Below are 19,458 nucleotides of genomic sequence, written 5' to 3' on the forward strand. Positions count from 1 at the left end.
CTCAAAGTGTGAGGTGAGCCGACAAGATGCGTAACACGCTGCTCTGGTAAAGGTCAGTTGTCTCGGTGAAGGGAAGGGGGAGGGATTGACACTCATGCAAAACAAGAAAACAGCCTCGGATTGCAAGACCGCAAAGAGAGGGTGTTTGAGGGGTCTTAGGTAGGTGTTAAGCGTTTATATGTGCATATGTGTGGGTAGAAACATTCAAAGCACTTTGTAACTTGACCAGCAATACCCAAAATAAACCAAATCAACGTTGCGTTTTACAGCTTCTTGCAGTGGAAGTGTCATCATATTACCATTACAATATTATCATCCGTGTACCATTCAACAAGGCTGTATAGAATAGCATTAGTTAACACAAGAGTTCACATAATAAAAAATACCTTTACAGCATTTATTAATCTTGGCTATACTTAGATTTTTAGTATACATTTACATATGTTAATGCATTATGAGCTGGCATTGAGATATTACAAGTGCAGTAAAAATTACTGTTAGTTTGTGATGCCTAAAGCATTAACTAATTTTAAATCTACTTAATCTACTGTAAAGTATCTGAATCAGCTTTCACAAAGTGTTTACTGGTGATGCTAACACAATAATATTGCTAAGTGTTACAGCAGCAACAACACCTTTTCACTTTCTGTTCTGCATTTTACGTTTGCTCTATAGCTTATGCATTAATCTAGCTATTACGTACAACAAATATTGCTGGCTCTTATGACAAATTGCTTGTGATGGACCTCATTTGTAAGTCACTTAATATTAAAATTTCTGCAGGATAAAAGTGTCTGAATAAATGTTCATGTTTAACGGAATAACAGAATTTTTTTTTTTTAAAAAGATCAAGAATGAAAATGAAAGGAAAACACCACGTTCAGTACAATAGAAAACAACACATTCATCATCCTGTCATCCTGTTGATTACCACAGATAATAATTTTGTATCTAAATTATGCAGAAAATAGGTAAAGAATGAAAGATGTCTCTTGTAAGTACACATATATTTTTTGTTAGTTGTTAACAACTGGAACTGGAATATCCCTGTAAAATAAATAAATAAATAAATAAATAAATAAACAAACAGTAAAAACATTTTTCAAGAATTGATTTTGTGGAACACAAAAAAAAATCTCATCTTTCTTTCCCCACCATAGGAATTATTTTAAAATGGCAGCTGCTTATTTTAAAATACACATTCTAAAAAATGCTGGGTTAAAAACAACCCAAGTTGGGTTGAAAATGGACAAATCCACCAACTGGGTTGTTTTAACCCATCAGTTGAGTTAAATGTTTGCCCAGCCTGCTGGGTAGTTTTATTTAACTCAACTATTGTTTAAAAATTACTATATTGGTTGCTTAAAATGAACCCAAAATATGTTGGAAATTAACATTTAATAATATGTTTAATAAATGAACATTTATTAATAGGTTTAATGAATAATAAAATAAAACAAACAATAAACAATAAACATTTAGTAATTGCTTATTAATAATTTTTCACCTTTTGATTATTATTGTTGCTTCTAGTCTGATTTTTGATTTCCAACCTATTTTGGGTTCATTTCAAGCCTGATATATAGTAATTTTTAAATAATAGTTGAGTTAAATAAAACTGCCCAGCAGATTGGGCAAACATTTAACCCAACCGCTTGGTTTGTCCATTTTTAACCCAACTTGGGTTGTTTTTAACCCAGCATTTTTAAGCGTGCATTTTACATACATTTACTGTAATTTTCATGCATTGTAGAATATGATTAAAATATGATCAAAAAAATGAATCTCTTTGTCCACAAAATGGTCTGCACAACAAAATGAGACATGTTTTATGGTTGAGACTGAGATTTCAGCAAGTTCTGATTATTGTTGCTGATTTAAATATTGCCTATTTAAAGACTCATTATTGTTATAAAATACACCCTGAAACAGCTCAAACTTCTGAAAGAGGAAAAAAAAGACTCATTAAGTTTAAACCCATTAAGATTCCCAAAAATGGATTGGATTATATACAGTTCTGTTAGTAACTTGTGATGCTTATTGTTTACTATTGTGAACTTACGATTCTAAACTGTATTAGAGAAACCAGGCTTTAAAATAATACAAGAGAGACTTAATAAGAATCCATTTTTTTGGTTAAGAAAAAAAAAAAGTTGAACATTATATTTAAAAAAAAACGCACTCAACCTCATGATTTAAAAGGCTGAGGTGCCGTTTGTTAAATCAACGCTGGAGGTGTTACCAAGGTGTCTGTTTGCAGGAAGACCATAAAAAGGAAAATATTATGCAATGGAGCACAGATCTTACGTAATATATATACCCACTAAAATTCACTAAAGTGAATTAAATTCATGACAAGAATCAGTGCAAAAGGCCTCATTACAAGGCAGTTGACAGCATTGTGAAACATTTCAGCAATTGCTTATCTTACGAACAACTTAAAATTTAGAATTTGTGAGGTTGACGTGTGCTGCAAACACGTGAATCAGTCCTGGATTCTGAGTTGTACAAACCACAGAAACAGCGGTATAAACAACCTGTGGTTCAACAACTATCGAGATAGAAAAAAAACAGTCTGTGGTGATAGTGAATTTTTTTTTTGTCTGAAATCTGACATGATACGAGTTGCGGTGTTTACTGAAAGATAAACAGATAAAAGGGTGGAAAAATATGAGACTGTAGAGATTTCACAAACACAAATCTCCATACTCCATACATTTCAACAATGCACTTTTTCTTCTAGCCCCAAAAAGAATAAAAAAAGTTTTATTGCACTACCATATTTTTGTTTTTTTTGTTTGTTTGTACCACCTGATTTCATCTCTCTACTATGGTACTACCGCAGTACTTTTATGTAATGGAGTGCACTGTACTGTTTTTGTGCTGAGTGGGTATTAAAAAGCTCTTCTTAAGAAAGTGTTGCTTTAATTTTGCATAATGCCTCTGATTTGACACCGGATTTTCAGGAAGCTCTACATGAAAAGAACAAGCCATCACAACCGGAGAGGGAAAAAAAACAGGTTTCAGTGGTTTTTAAGATCAAACCACGCAAGTGAGACTGTCAGTTTTACGTTACGTTCATACCACATCTTACAACAAAAAAAAAAGACATCAGTCACAGAAACTTCCCCACAACACCTCGCCAAATGTCTTTAATGTCGACTATATCTGTCATATACTGTGCTTTTATCCAAAAATGCTTAACCTGCCATACAGTCCATTTCAATGTATATAATGATACATTTGGCTCTTTTGATGTGCACTGCATTCAAGGTATATCAGTCCATAGGAATTAAACCCATGATCTTGAGTTGCTAGCACAATGCTCTATAGGAATGTTCACAATGATCAGGGCATTATGATATATATATTCACTTTCAAGCAAAGCTTTAGCACAACAGGGCTATGAAAATGGTCTTTAAAAGTGCACTTAATAACAGCACATGGAAATATTGACTCACTTTTCATTATAACTTTTGCACATCATAGTAACTAGTGATTTTTAGACCCTTCTGGTTAAGTTATTTTCTCAAAAGGCACATTTTGTCTCTTGTTTTATGTTGCTATTAAGATTACTAAACCAGTCATCATATTTAACACTTGTGTTTGGTGTTTCTTCAAGAAAGGTTCACTTCTATTTCAGCAATTCAATGTTATCAAGTCTTTTGACAACTTTTTGCCAACATGGTCTACAGCTTCACCAAAATCTGCTGAAGATTGGATGAAGTTCAAAGTTCGAGTTTTTTTTTTTTTTTTAAAAACTGAAATTACAAGGAAATATAGATGGAAATAAAATAAGGAGATTGATTTTTCCATTTTTCAAATACCATGGTATTCGCAATGACCAAGGTCATGGGTATGATTCAATTTTAGAGAGTAAACTACCAACTACTACTATCTGCATCACAAACGTTACAAAAATAAGTGCTTCAAGTTCATTATAAGTAGCCTATACTAATAATTGTAGTAAAGTTCAAGTATATTTTATGTAAAAAGTATTCTAATATCAATGTACTAGTATACTTGTAAGCAGGGCTTAAAAACGAAAAAAAAAAAAATTTAATCGTTTCACTCCGAGCAGGTAATACAATTTATTATCTGTAAAAATGATGGAAATCACTTTGAAATAGTATCACGCAATGCTTAAGTTCATGAACATTTTTATTAAGGCAACATATATTACATAATACAGATATATATCACTATAGTTATATTTAACCCGTCTGTTATTGCTGTGGAAAGAATCGCGCTTTTTCACGGCCTGTTGAAAGTACCTTGTTGATGCTTTTACACTTTTGAATGTCCTTTTAATGTTCGTTGGTTAAAGGGTGAGTAGAATAATGTCACCTCATTGTACCCAGTTTTTAAAAAAAACGTATTATTGTGTTCACAGAGCGAGCCTTTCACTGACTGTTTACAGCTTAACGGAAGTTACACCCATAATTCGCGCAAAGCGTCATGGGGTGTAGGAATAAGGTGGATAGGCCTACGTCGCATTTTATTATTCAGAAATAAATGTAATTTATCGGTAGCTAAATAAAGTAAAATGTTTACAAATAGCCTAGCCTATATAGCTTTGTTTATAATGTTTGTCAACATAAATTATGAACAAAACTGCCTATTTTATTTTACCACAAAACAAAAAGTTAACAGATGGTCTATTCAGGCTATACGTCAAGCCAAAACGAATTTTTTCTCTTTTCTTTTTTAACGCCATTCCAGCTTCTATTGCTATATTCAAGGCGAGAAACAAGTTTATTTATTAGAAATAAAACTAAATAAGATGCTAAACGAATTAATTTAAAGTGAATCTGAAGCCTTTCTCATTCGGCAATGTTTCCATTTTCGAGACGAATGCTAAATTATTATTTATTATGTAAGCTTTGCACTTCATCCTTCACATAACAGCACAGTCAGGCGGTGGTCACGGGTGGTAAACGGCAGATTGTTTTACAGAATTGAATTGAGCAGTGTAACGTTTTATATGTTTGATTGATTGTATTTTATTTTAATTATTTAACAGGCTGCGATATCAAGTAAGCGATGCAAGAATTTGTGTGCGCGCGCATGAGGCGCCGGCGCGACCACTGGAGGACAGTAAACTACTCCGTAATTTATGGTCATACAGGTAAAAGCAAGACATAATTCATACATTTACAAAAGAACGAAAACAAGCAGAATGTCTGTTTCCTTTCCTAGATCTTTGGAGTGCGCCACAATGAACCACTTTCGTTTTGTTGATCTGTAGACCTAATTATATAGTGAAATATCGCGTAGCATAGGCCTAAATATTCCCTTTTATTGTATATGTGTTATGTAGGCCTATAGTTTTCACAGAAGCGCTGCAGGTGCGTGATGTGACGTTGTGTGAACTTATGTTCTACATATCCTGCAATTTTCGCTGGTTTCAAAACGCACAACAAGCTGCATATTAGCTTACTTGACATTCATTTTCACTTAAATGTAGGCCTAATGCTTGACGGTTGGTGACATATATCATCGGAAAAACTAATGCCAGGGCATTGCCATTGTGACTTACCTAACCTATGATGACTTGACAGCTGAGCCTGAGCGCGGGCATTTCACTCACTTTGGGTGCGTCAGCGTCACATTTGCATAGGCTGTACTATTTGAATTCGTGATTGGTTGACTGCCAAATCAAAATATTAAATAGAACGAAAAAGTAACGTTGTTAACCGGTTAATGGCCATTTCAAATTAGCGTTTCTGTTCAGAACGATTACATTTGATTTCGTTTCCATTTCTGGTTACGTTCCGGTCAAAATTTCGTTCGTTTCCGGTTTTCGTTTCTTGAACCGGTTCAGAGCCCTGATTTTAAGTGTATTTCAATACTACTTGGGACTAAATAGGCTGACTTTTTAGTGTATATAAGTATTCTCTTAAATATACTTTAAGTGTAGCAGTAGTAAACTGAGTACACAACTAGTTTAGTTTGTTTGTACTGCATACAAGTGAACTTATAGGTATACCTATAGTTTACTAGTTAAGTATTTGTAGCACATATTTAAATTTATGAATGTACACGAATACTCTCAGTAAATTACTAGTTTTAGTTTAGTAGTTTTATACTGCACGTATACTTGTAAGCTTTCTTTAAGTGAAGTGAACTTAACATCATACTTATAGTTTACAAATTATAGTTTTTTCTTCCTATTTAGGTATTAATTCATATACTTGAAATATACTTTTAACTGTACTTTAACTCTTTCCCCGCCCGTCCTGGGTTGACATTTTATTCGGTGACGTTTGGCAGTTTTGATTTATATGTTGTATAATGTCTGATGATCTCTTTAGATAACATGCATGTTAGCAATATGCTTCTATCGCTTGTTTCTGCTTCTTCTTCTGCTGCTGTGTTTTGAACTGGAGATTCTGTGCTAATTCAGAAGATGCGTAATAGCGCCCCCTCTACCGTATAACAGTGAAAACATGGATTGCCAGAAATTTCGAGACAGGGGTAGCGACAGCCTGGAGCAATGGGCGTGCCGAAAGGTGAATCGGTACAGCTGAAACTACCCCTTACACTACCCACACACCCTGACAGACAGTTGTGTCGACCAATCATGAAGACCTTACTCCACGCCCCTACCTTTCGGCATGCCCGAACCTTTAGCCACGCCCATTGCTCCAGTCTGCAGTTATCCATACTTGGAAATTTCCGTCAAAGAGTAGATTTTAAGTGAATTCCAATGTACAATACCAGTGAACTACACAAAAAGTCACATACTCAGAATTAGGAACATATCTGTTTTCTTTATAAATCATTATTTTCCACAAAAAAAAAAAAAAAAAAAAAAAAACTATTGTATTGGATGCCAAAATATGTAAGTTCATAAGTAAGTAAGTAAAACTATGTGAAAAAATTATTTAATAGGCTATTCAGTCAAAAGAGTAAACACAACTACAAGCCAAGTATACTTGGAATACTTTTAAAAGGTTAGTTCACCCAAAAATGAAAATTCTGTCATTAATTACTCACCCTTGTGCCGTTTTACACCCGTAAGACCTTCGTTGATCTTCGGAACACAAATTAAGATATTTTTGTTGAAATCCGATGGCTCAGTGAGGCCTACATAGGGAGCAATGACATTTCCTCTCTCAAGATCCATTAATGTACTAAAAACATATTTAAATCCGTTCATGTGAGTACAGTGGTTCAATATTAATATTATAAAGCGACGAGAATATTTTTGGTGCGCCAAAAAAAACAAAATAACGACTTATTTAGTGATGGCCGATTCCAAAACACTGCTTCAGGAAGACTCGGAGCGTTATGAATCAGCGTGTCGAATCCGCAGTTCGGAGCGCCAAAGTCACGTGATTTCAGCAGTTTGACGGTTTGACGCGATCCGAATCATGATTCGACACGCTGATTCATAACGCTCCGAATCTTCCTGAAGCAGTGTTTTGGAATCGGCCATCACTAAATAAGTGATGGCCGCTTTATAATATTAATATTGCACCACTGTACTCACATGAACTGATTTAAATATGTTTTTAGTACCTTTATAGATCTTGAGAGAGGAAATGTCATTGCTCCCTATGTAGGCCTCACTGAGCCATCGGATTTAAACAAAAATATCTTAATTTGCGTTCCGAAGATTAACGAATGTCTTACGGGTGTAAAACGGCATGAGCGTGAGTAATAAATGACAGAATTTTCATTTTTGGGTGAACTAACCCTTTAAGTTCCAATTATTTTTAGTTGGAATATTTTTAAATAAACTTTAGTATATCCCGATCAAAAGATTGAGTACAAGTACAGGCCAGATATATATATAAAACATAAAAACATGAAGTGCAGTAAATATTACATTTTGTCAGGGTTTTCCAGACTGGGGTTCATGACAGAACTGCAGGGGGTTCATAAGTTAAATGAAAAGCTATTAAGTAATTATATCATAAAATAATTTTACAATAAAAACAATCAAAATAAACACTTACTAAAAAAAATACACTTACTACTATATATTAAAATGTATATAAATGTGCAGTCTTGCACTGCTCTGCGATGTGCCACGAATTACGTAATCACGTTGGAAAGGTCACACGTGACGTAAGCGGAAGTACCGAGCAAGTGTTTACAAAGCAAACATGCTTTATAAGACTAAGACTAAGACTTTATAAGACTCGGCCTTTACAAAAAAAAAAAAAAAAAAAGGTAAAACCACGATGTCGGACAATTTTGAAGTTGGAGGAGAAAATGAGATGGAGTTTTTGGTGCATTGCAGAACAGTGCAAGACGAGCATTTGTGGTTAAAAAGTATATAAATTTACATAAACAATGTTTACATAAAGTCCACCAAAAATCCTCCAGGTCCCGAAAATTCTTCAGTTTTCCAGCATCTTTTGTGTATTTGAACCCTTTCCAGCAGTGACTGTATGATTTTGAGATCCATCTTTTAACACTGAGGACAATTGAGGGACTCAAACACAACTATTAAAAAAGGTTCAAACATTCACTGATGCTCCAGAAGGAAACATGATGCATTCAGAGTCGGGGGGTGAAAACTTTTTGAATTTGAAGATCAAGGAATATTGTACTTAATTTGTCTTCTGGCAAACATTTAAGTGTCTTCTGTTGCTTCCAAAGGGCAGTAATACATGAAAGAAAATGGTATTTAAACAAAATAAGAAAAATTTGGAAATCTTCATCCTGTTCAAAAGTTTTCACCCCCCCGGCTCTGAATGCATCGTGTTTCCTTCTGGAGCATCAGTGAATGTTTGAACCTTTTTTAATGGTTGTGTTTGAGTCCCTCAATTGTCCTCAGTGTTAAAACATGGATCTCAAAATCCTACAGTCACGTCTGGAAAGGGTTCAAATATACAAAAGATGCTGGAAAACTGAAGAATTTTTGGGACCTGGAGGAATTTTTTGAAGAATATTGGGCAGTTTAACTGCTCAGGACAAACAAGGGACCCATTAACAACCATCACAAAACAAAATTAAAGCTGCAAGCAGTGATGAAAGGGCCCTCGCACCCGGGCTCACCGCCACCCGTTGGCCTTAGGAAAACAGTGAACAGTGGGCGACATGCATTAAAGCGAGAAAATACAGGAGAATTATGAATTAAGAATAAGTCATTTCAAAGTGCCACACTTCCTGCTGCCAACAGGTGGAAAACTCTAGATCTTCGCAATATAACGTCGCAAAGGCCTTTAGATTAGACTGACCAAATATGATGTTGATCTGATTAAAGCTCTAGGAGGAGTTCGTTAAAGTACAACGTCTGGAAATGGCAAAAACTGCAAAAATTTTGCAGAGAAAATTCAAAATATCTCACTTCCTGTTGGTTTTACACATTTTTCACACCGGGGCTTTTTTGTAGGTATTGGGCTGATACATGTGTGCACCGAATTTCATAACTGTATGTGTAACGTAACTTGAAGGGCGCTTAATTGGAATTTTGTAGGTGGTGCTATCGAGCCATTTTGCCACGCCTAATTCTGAAACCCGTATCAGACGTAAATTTTCACCACTTCTGACGCGTGTGCAAAGTTTCATGAGTTTTCAAGCATGTTTTGGCCCTCAAAAATGCAATTCATTTCGGAGAAGAAGAAGAATTGACTGAGCAATTACAATAGGGTCCTCACACCATTAGTGCTCGGGCCCTAAAAACGGTCATGGATCATCCAGGTATTAAGAATCAAGGGTTCACAAACTATTGAGCAGGTCGTTTTTATAAATTCAGCTATTTTTTTGTCTTGTGGACCATATGTAAAAAAAATTTATGTAAAATATCTTACTCAGGACAGTACTAAAAATGTAACATGCATATTGTATGATCCCTCTTATTTTGTTAAAATGATTGACATATTCACAGATTCTGCAAGGGGTTCACAAACTTTCAGAGCAGCACTGTAGGGACTACTTAAGTATTAGGGCAGGAAAGAGTTGCACCAATTATACACCCAGCCCTACAAATTCACAGTTATTCTCTAGAATTTCACTCATTCCTATTACCGGATAGCAACTTATTTTTTCTATCAGCTGACTTGCTGCAAAGTCAGTTGTTCATTTCAGTCACTGCATTTGACTCGAGTTATACACACAGCACATAAAGTGCAACAATTAGCAGCTGAAGTGCGAGTAGGAGGGTCTGTGCATGACTACTGAGGCTCGTGTGTGGTTATATACGCATGTAGGTGTGTGTGTGTGTTTGTTTATGAAAATATCTAAAAGTGTGTGGGTGCTGTTAACACTTCTCTGAAGGTGTGATTGTTAATTTGCTGTGGTTTTCGAAAATGTCAGGCTCATTTGGACACACCCTTGATCTCCATTTCCTTCAGCAGCTTATGCAGTCACTTGTTGAGAAAGTTCTGCTCTGTCCACTTCACTGCAGGGGAAAGAAGGAACAACTAGACAAATGTGGCTTAGATAAGGCATTCAAGATACTTCCCCTCTAACTATATACACACACACATATATATATATATATATATACTCAAGTATTTTATTTCAGAAATACAACTACAATTCTGCATTTTGTTATTTTGTAGTTGCTACAGTAGGCTATTATGAGTACTTTTTAGCATGCTGCTATGTGGATACTAAATGGTTGTTTGCTCGCCTAATTCAAAAGACTTCAGCCATTAAGTCTATATGATATTCTGGTCCCTCGATGGGATATTTTCTTTCTTTTATCAGCTTCTGTTTTATCCCTAACACTAAGTGCAGCACATAACAATTTATTGTATTTCTACATAAATATACATTAAGATCAGATCTTCATTTAATTCATCTAACTAGATAAAGAGAAGCCAATTTAACATTTCCCAAAAGTGACAAACATTATTTGTAGCAGTGGTCCTGGACTTTTTTTGACACCCCCTATAATCAAACAGCCTATTCAAAAGAATATTCTGGGAGAAAAAAAAAATGTGTGTGTGTGTATATATATATATATATATATATATACACACACACACACACACACATCCACTGGCCACTTTATTAGGTACACCTTGCTAGTATCGCAGCATTCCAGCATTTTGGTCCATATTGACATGATAGCATCACTGCAGATTTATCGGCTGTACATCCATGATGTGATTCTCCCGTTCCACCAAATCCCAAAGGTGCTCTATTGGATTTAGATCTGGTGACTGTGGAAGCCATTTGAGTGTAGTGAACTCATTGTCATGTTCAAGAAACCAGTTTGAGATGATTTGAGCTTTGTGACATGGAAGTAGCCATCAGAAGATGAGTACACTGTGGTCATAAAAGGATGGATATGGTCAGCAACAATACTCAGGTCGGCTGTGGCTTTAAACGATGCTCAATTAGGTGTCCAAAGTATGATAAGAAAATACACCATTACACCACCAGCAGCCTGGACCGTTCATACAAGGCAGGACTGATCCATGCTTTAATTTTGTTCATGCCAAATTCTGACTCTAATACCATCTGAATGTTGCAGCAGAAATCGAGACTCATCAGATCAGGCAATGTTTTTCCATTCTTCTATTGTTAAATTTTGTTGAGCCCATGCGAATTGTAGCCTCAGTTTCCTGTTTTTAGCTGTCTGGAGTGGCACCCAGTGCAATCTGCTGCTGTAGACCATCTGCTTCAAGATTCGACGTGTTGTGCATTCAGAGATACTCTTCTGCAGACCTCGGTTGTTATATGAATTACTGCTGCCTTTGTATCAGCTTGAACCAGTCTGGCCATTCACATATACATATATATATATAATTGTAATACTTTTAATATAATTTTAATAAATAATTTTTTGCCATCCTGAGTCCCCGCTGGCCCCTATTTGAGTTCTACTGATTTGAGAACTAAGCGAACAGGATTCAAAACTTCAAACATACCGAGGTGATCCGTTTTGTGGCCGTGCCAGTGCTCTGCATCTTGGATAAATGCTGGTAGATGATGATGAGTATATGAGTCCTTCACCAAAGATGACCACACAACCGAGGGCCCTGTGAAAAAGACACATACAAGATTTCTAATGGACAGATAGGGGATTTAGTGGTTGATGTTTACTGTTTATGCAATATAGATACTAAATGGATGCAGTTTGTGTATGTGTTTGAGACACACCAGGGACAACGTTTGCGCGCAGATAGTGGCCCAGCATATGATAGGATCTGTGCTCATCTGTGCTATCTGAGTTTGTATCAGAGTAATGAGGAGCGCAAAGGGATGGAACTTGTGGGCAGTGCACTCTGCACACCTGAATATATGCACATAAACACACATATACGTGATGATATGAGCACAATATATGAGTTTTAATGTGAATTTTAAATATAATCTGATGCACCAGTGCAACAGATTCTAAAATGTTCAATGTTGTGAAGCAGAACGGACCTGATTGCAGCCGTTTTTCCTCTTCTCTGATTGGCTGTTGGTGCTCATCCTCAAATTGTCCTATCAATAAGTATAAACATGTTTGGAAATCAAGATTCAAAGTTCCAAGTAAAACAGTGTGAATACATGCAGGGTAATTCAGTAATATGACGAAACTGTTGATGCAACATGCCAGATTCACTTAGCCATCACACGTTTCCTTAGCCTAGACATAAGAGCACTCAAGTACTTCATACAATGAAATTTTTAAAATAACAATTAGTGACTGACTGGACAAATGTCCTGAAACCAAAGTGAATCCAAAAAAGCAAAACAATAATAAAAACATAATCATGCTTTTGGAAAGTTCAAGTAAAAAGGTGTACCTACCGACCAGCGAATGGGCATGTTGTAGTTGGTGTGGGCGAAACTTTACCTGCGATATTAATAAATAATGGACATACATAGAGTATCAGTGGTTACAGATTGTGGCACCATCATGAACATCACACAAACATGGCAAAGCGCCATAGTGACAGTTTGTTTACATAATTAAAGCTACCTTCAAAAAATAAAACAAGATGACACAGGTGAAAAAGGAAAGAGTTTGTCACATAGAAACTACATAAATGTTTGTAGCAACCATTTATTCTTTTTATTTCAAATAAAACATATATTATGGCCACACATTTTAATTAACGTAATGAAACGGTAAAAAAGTAAATAAAAGGCAATAATTTTCAATATTTATACTATATATACAGCAACCCTCCACCTTTACCATCTCTGCTTTGTGTAAAAGTTTATTTTTAGCATCTGATCTGCAAACAGATGTCTCCTTTACCAAAACAAAACAAATTTTCACTATAACTTTGTAAAACACTGGTCACAGATCGGCAGCCAACATTAACTTCAATCTTGGTTGCTTTCATCTTAAGAGTTGTTTTGCACCCATCCTTATTCAGTTCTGAAGCCAACTTGAACAAATCTTTATTCCAACTTGCAACTGCAGTTTTGGGGGGTTTTTTTATTGAGTGGTGGAGGATTCTGGAGCGTCAGAATGGCAGCTTTTCAGGAACTGGATCTGTTCGGCACAGGCTTTCAGATTGTGCACTTGTTGCTCTATGTCGGAGCGAATCTCTTAGCTTGCGCCCTCACACGCTTTTCGTAGTCCATCCTGTTTTGACTGCAGAAGAATGAGAGAGAGAGAGAGAGAGATAAGATCAATGGTGTGGGCAAAGTATCAGTTCAAAGTAAACAGTAAAATCTTATATTAAAGCATGCAAGTGATGTTTGGCTGAACTAACCAGTATGTTGTATATGCCTCTGCCTGCGCTGGGTCCTGAATGTTGGGCTCATTAAGGAGTTCCTGGATGCCCAACAAAATCTACAGCCACAACAACACAATGAGATACAAAAGCTCACTGCTTATTGGCCTAAAAGGTTTGTTCAAATGCCTAAACTCATGAGCAACAATGATCACAACAATGATTTTTTTAAGACATTAATATTTTTACTAAGCAAAAATTCATTACATTTATCCAAAGTGACAGTAAAGACCTATATGCTGTTTTTTTTTGTTTTTTTTTATTTATATTCATCAAAGAATCTTTTTTAAAAAATGTATTACAGCTTCCACAACAATATTAATCAGCACAACATTGATAATAATAATAAATGATTTCTGAAGGATCATGTGACACTGAAGACTGGAGTAATGATGCTGAAAATTCAGCTTTGACATCACAGGAATAAATTACATTTACATGAAAATATATTCAAATAGAAAACAACTCTTTTAAACTGTAATAATATTTAGTTTAAAGGGATAGTTCACCCAAAAATGAAAATTTTGTCATCATTTACTCACCCTCATATTGCTCCAAACCTGTATGTATCAAACAGTTGATGGTACCTTCCATAGTAGGAAAAAAATACTATAGAAGTCAATGGCTACCGTCAACTGTTTGGTTACCAACATTCTTTAAAATAACTTATTCTGTGTTCAACAGAAGAAAGAAACTCATACAGGTTTGGAACAACTTGAGGGTGAGTAAATAATGACAAAATTTTCATTTTTGGGTGAGCTATTCCTTTAAGAGACTTTTTTCAAAAACATTTAAAAAATGCCTAAACTTGTGAACAGTAGTGTATAACTGCACAAATTGTGTTTGTATGTGTATTTTTGCATACTTGTTTGATGGTGATGGCTGGTCTCCAATCCTTCTCTTCCTCCAGTATGGACAGACAGACTGTACCTGAAGGATAGACGTTTGGGTGGAAGATCGGAGGTTCAAACTTGCCTGAGAAGAAAATTAACACGTCATGTTTATTTTCACAATACAAATTTCAAAACAGCTTTACAACAGGTACAACTCCACTTTCAGTGTCTTTAGGTGCTAATGAACAGCTTTACAAAGTTCTACAGATAAAACACCTATATGAAGCGTGAAGTGTGGTGACAATGACAATAATAAGCACTATATATACAAACATTTAGGGTATAACATCTCTCAAAAAACTCACATTTGGGTGGTGAAGATGGGTAATCATCCTTAAAGAACATTCTGAGTTTGTACAAACCTCCCTCCCAAAGAGTCTACAGGACACAGAATTAATGTTTTTAAAACTCCAGTCATTTAACATTATGACTGGTTCACAGTTCAAACATGATATATGACAGTCTCTGAATTAGTCTAAAACACCATGGATACATATTTGTCTGTAGGCATGTCATACAGGTGATAAAAACAGCCTTCAAAGCATAATATGCATAATTCATGCAAAAACAAAACAAACTTCCATTACACAGGAAAAAATAAGACACAGATCATAAAAATAAAATAAGTGAATACTACAAAAACCCCACATTATTATAATATTCACTTATTTTTATTTTATATATATATATATATATATATATATATATATATATATATATATATACACACACATACACACACACACACACATATACGTGTGTGTGTGTGTGTGTGTGTGTTATATATGCAGAGGAATGTGAATAAGGGGTGGGATATGTACAAATGTTATAAATATAAGTAGATATGCTAAATAAATATGAGTGTAAATATACCCTAAACAAATATTCAGATTGGTACATAATCTAGAACTTCATTTAGACGGGCCCATAAGATTGTTGAGAAGGAAACTAACCCCCTTTTTTCCTGGTATCGCACACTCCCAATTCATGAGATTCATGGTGCCATCCGGGTTCTTGGTTGGTACAGCCACAAAACCCTACAGAGAAACAATGAAAAGTACCATATCGCTAAATATAGTTATGACATATATATATATATAAAGTTCTTCAGATTTGATCTTGTGTATTTGTGTGTCCCTTACAAAAGGATGATCTTTTCTCCAGGCTTTGCGCTCCTGTGACAATCTACTCAAAGCAATTCCAGACATGACTCAACAGCGCCACCCTGCGGACAGAAAAACATACACCATAAAACATGTCGTTGGCGCATCCGTAAAGACAGAAATAAAGATTAAACAGGAGCTTATATGAATATAATGTCTAAAGATACATAATATAAAGTTTTAAGTGAACCACTTTCAATGTTTTGAGCGCTACTTTGCTACACGTAAATCATGTCATCATTAGCATCATACGCCACTAGCTGTCAACAATTACAGTCGCTGGCTTACCTTAAACAAATGTTTCTAAATGCCTTTCCAGCCAATACAAAACGGTTTTAGTGAATGGTTTTAGCGTACTCTAAAATAAAAACGCGAAATGTTAAAAAGATCCCAAGGTGTGGGGAAAATACCTCGCGATCACTTAGTGCTCGTGACTCAACCTAGCGTTTGATAATCAACTGTATAATTTTGAATTTTAAAAATCCACATGAATTTATCAAACCGATCTTATAATAGATCTAAAACTACATCCAGATTTTGTCTAAAATGTCGCGAAAATGGACAAACAACGTTAAGTCATAAAGACCGTAGAATGGAGAGCAGCTTCTGTTTGTTTTTATTCTCAGGACCATCAGGCAATTTTAGAGACGACTATGGGCGCCAGTGTGATGCGGACATTAAAAGTGTGACAAGACAACCCATGCGGGAGATCTACAATTATATTTATGTGTAAGCTGACATAATTTATCAGTGAGGGCAATATGACAAAATGCTCCTCGTGTGTGTATTGTTAAAACTATTTTCCCCCACTGGCACACAAGACATGAGATATTTGTGTATATTGCATTTATTAGATAAACTCTGAAATATAAAGAAAACAGGAACAACTGGGTTAGGTCACTAATTATATTTTGCTTACTTTTTAAACTAAGAAGAAAATAGTAACATCACATTTCTATTGCCTAAAAATTATATTTGGCATAATTATTTTTTTTCATACAGGCTATCAGGTCTGCAATGTTATTTTAAATGCACAATAATTAAAATATATTGATATAAAAATATCCTTTTAACGTCATTTAAATTTTTTTCTGATAACATTCTAGAGGCTTTTTCTGAAATGCTGAACATCTCTATTCTGGACAGCTGAATTGAGCTATGAATTCTTTTAACTCTATTCCTAGATTTATATAACTCTTATTTTAACCAGAAAAAGCTTAAATGCATATGCAGTAGTAGTAGAATAGTGCAGTACTTAATAACCTTATTGTGCAATAGTTTCAGAAAGAAAATTACAAGACAATTACTAGTCTTGTGATACCATTAGTCATCAGTTCTTTATTCCAAAGAAGAGGTGTGGTACGGGTCTAAGAAACCATTAATCATGGCCGTTTTCCCTTTCCTTCACTGATCACATTTTCAGGTGCAGCCTTGGTGAACCACTCGGCCCATGCCCCATCGTACAGACAGACCCCCGGGTGGCCGCACAGGTGAGCGGCGAGGGCGATGTGACAGGCTGTCACACCTGAGCCACAGGTGACCCAGAAGGGCTTCTGCATGTCAACTCCAGCCTGCTGGAAAAGCTTGGTGAGTTCCTCCACAGGATGCTCTAGACCTGATGTCGAGTCCATGAAGCTCTGAAAAGGCATGTTGATCGATCCAGGAATATGACCAGGCTCTGTGTCTAATATATAAGACAGAGAAATATAGAGAAATAAGACAATTGCATTTTTGATAAATAACTAACTAAATAAATAAATTAGTTATGTTGATAAATAAATCTTTGGTTATTGTACCTTGTGTTATGTTCTATAAGAGCCCAGGGTATATTATACGACAGTATGTACTACAGTTTACTGTAGTAAAAACTAAAGTATACTACAGTATTTATTACAGTTTATCAGTTCACTATAGTTAATACTACAGTATGCTGTAGCATTCATTAACAAAGTGTTGTAAATACTATAATATATACAGTATACTACAATTTACTATAGTATGGTTCAAAAACACTATAGTATTTACTATAGTATTTTTTTCCTATAAATAACTTAGAAGTCCATATGAATGTGGTTACAAAATGCATGCAATAAATAAAAAAAATAGTTTTAGATTAATTATTGCACGGTATGACATTGATATTACTGTATTACTGTAGAGAACTAAAAGGCTATCAATAGTTGAAACTAATAGTATGCACAAAGTTTGTGCAAAGTCCTTGCAAAGAGTAAAATTGGTAACGTGCATGCATGCATTCATAGACTGAAAGCATCTGCCTTAATTTTCATAACTCCATTCTTCAAAGAAATTGTGTACCATAAAAATAAGTCAAAATATACATTTGTAATGTCATACAGTGGTACATAAAATATATACAAATATCTAAACATTCTTAAATCAAGATATTACTTGAGAAGCAGAATGACTTAAGATATTAAGTCTTGTTAACTGAAAAATGTCTCAAAATTAAGTGAGTTTATGCTTAAAACTAGAAAAAATAACTGCCAACGGAGTGGAAAAGATGCACTTAATTCAAAGGGAAAACAAGATTATTTGTCTTACCCTATTTGCATTTTTTTCTTGTTTTAAGCATAAACTCACAATTTTGATACAATTTTCAGAAAACAAGACTTTATATTTTGTCATTTTTATGACATATGTCATTTTTTTTTCTCCTCGAGTAAACATATCTTAATTTAAGAATGTTTAGATATTTGGACTGGGAAATAATTGTGTAACAATCCATACATACTTGCCCTTGGCTCTGGTTCAACCCCACGAAATCTTCCATTGGCTCTGGCGTCGACTACTTGAAATGCATTGGTTTTAATATTGTTCAAAACGTCTTCATAAGTTTTGACCCAGGACTTGTTAAAGGACGATTTGAAGTCGGTACGCGCTGGTTTACTATATTGGTCGGTAACGGGATGACCCTCCCTTAACCAGTTCTTTAACCCGCCGTCCAGAACCGACACGGAATAGTGCCCAAACACCCTAAACATCCACCACACCCGTGGCGCAGAGAACGAGCCAAAGTCGCTGGCATCGTAAACGACAACATGAGTGTTGTTGCCTATTCCCAGATTACTCACATAGTCTGCAAACTCGCCGTCGGTAGGCAGCATGTGATCAAACTCTGAGCTTTTGTCACAACAATCGTCAATGTCGAAAAACGAAGCTCCGGGGATGTGAATTTGTTCGAACTCGGCCCTGGGATTGCGTTTCATTTTAGGTAAATACCAAGATGCATCTAATATCCGCAGATTTGGTCCAACTCGGTTGCTTTTGACAGCGTCCGCGAGCCATCGCGCCGCTACGAGAGCTCGAGCTTGAGCAGCCATGTCACTCACGCCCTGACCTACAGTACACCCTCTCGACGGTAGTCTATGCTGCAAATAGCGAGCAATGAATTATGGCTCTCATATAACCATGGTGTGACATTTTGTTGACTGGAAAAGGGAGAATCTAAATAATGAATTTCTTACTTATTTAACTTAATATTTACAATCTTCTTTGGTTTTTATTTGAAATATGATATACAGCAATGCGAATATATGGTAGAGAAATCCTTAGCTGAACCGCAAGGGGGTATAGCTCAGTGGTAGAGCATTTGACTGCAGATCAAGAGGTCCCCGGTTCAAATCCGGGTGCCCCCTGGGAAAATCGTTTTTTTTTTCTTCTGGTTTGTCTTTTAGTATCTTCAGTGATGAATGCATTTAGTAATTAAACACACTTTAGCTAGATAACATTAGTACA

The 19,458-nt window shown here is 35.5% G+C and overlaps 3 protein-coding genes across 6 annotated transcripts in view; all 3 read right to left on the reverse strand.

Annotated features, from left to right (window-relative positions):
- The window catches only part of il2rb (interleukin 2 receptor, beta), a 32,440-nt gene extending 19,506 nt beyond the window's left edge, over positions 1–12,934 (reverse strand). The window contains exons 1-5 of one of the 3 annotated variants that reach the window (XM_051886391.1): positions 12,709–12,934; positions 12,340–12,399; positions 12,070–12,202; positions 11,838–11,948; positions 10,289–10,357 (exon numbers count right to left, since the gene is read on the reverse strand). Coding sequence is in view for 2 of the 3 variants with exons in the window: in XM_051886388.1 (XP_051742348.1) it covers positions 11,838–11,876 (39 nt within the window). In the remaining variant the exon portion in view is untranslated. Of the gene's footprint in view, positions 1–10,288; positions 10,358–11,837; positions 11,949–12,069; positions 12,203–12,339; positions 12,400–12,704 lie in introns of all 3 variants that reach the window. The other 2 variants (XM_051886388.1, XM_051886389.1) reach the window with 2 other exon arrangements.
- Positions 12,935–12,950: 16 nt separating this feature from the next.
- On the reverse strand, positions 12,951–17,045 carry LOC127508456 (SUMO-conjugating enzyme UBC9-like). 2 transcript variants are annotated; one of them, XM_051886397.1, is made up of 7 exons: positions 17,024–17,045; positions 15,682–15,764; positions 15,493–15,576; positions 14,845–14,917; positions 14,512–14,621; positions 13,626–13,705; positions 12,951–13,504 (listed from the first exon to the last, which is right to left on the reverse strand). In XM_051886397.1, the coding sequence occupies exons 2-7, from the start codon at positions 15,745–15,747 to the stop codon at positions 13,441–13,443; spliced, it is 477 nt and encodes a 158-aa protein (XP_051742357.1). In that variant the 5' UTR covers positions 15,748–15,764; positions 17,024–17,045; the 3' UTR covers positions 12,951–13,440. The 2 variants fall into 2 exon arrangements, with proteins under 2 accessions (XP_051742357.1, XP_051742356.1); XM_051886396.1 differs by lacking the exon at positions 17,024–17,045 and adding an exon at positions 15,991–16,330.
- Positions 16,532–19,073, reverse strand: mpst (mercaptopyruvate sulfurtransferase). Its single transcript, XM_051886393.1, has 2 exons — positions 18,455–19,073; positions 16,532–17,386 (listed from the first exon to the last, which is right to left on the reverse strand). The coding sequence occupies exons 1-2, from the start codon at positions 19,041–19,043 to the stop codon at positions 17,085–17,087; spliced, it is 891 nt and encodes a 296-aa protein (XP_051742353.1). The 5' UTR covers positions 19,044–19,073; the 3' UTR covers positions 16,532–17,084.
- Positions 19,074–19,458: the final 385 nt, after the last annotated feature.

This window comes from Ctenopharyngodon idella, chromosome 3 (genome assembly GCF_019924925.1).
Source record: "Ctenopharyngodon idella isolate HZGC_01 chromosome 3, HZGC01, whole genome shotgun sequence".
NCBI classification, from domain to species: Eukaryota; Metazoa; Chordata; class Actinopteri; order Cypriniformes; family Xenocyprididae; genus Ctenopharyngodon; species Ctenopharyngodon idella.

Bases quoted from the DNA above. Each gene is read 5' to 3' on its own strand.
- LOC127508456 (XM_051886397.1), bottom strand. From the start codon at position 15,747: ATGTCTGGAATTGCTTTGAGTAGATTGTCACAGGAGCGCAAAGCCTGG. The intron at 14,918-15,492 runs GTTAGTTTCCTT...TGTGTCCTGTAG, and splicing joins CGATACCAGGAAAAAAGGGG to ACTCTTTGGGAGGGAGGTTT. The intron at 13,505-13,625 runs GTTAGTTCAGCC...ATTCTTCTGCAG, and splicing joins GAGGCATATACAACATACTG to TCAAAACAGGATGGACTACG.
- mpst (XM_051886393.1), bottom strand. From the start codon at position 19,043: ATGGCTGCTCAAGCTCGAGCTCTCGTAGCGGCGCGATGGCTCGCGGAC. The intron at 17,387-18,454 runs GTATGTATGGAT...CTTATATATTAG, and splicing joins TGAACCAGAGCCAAGGGCAA to ACACAGAGCCTGGTCATATT.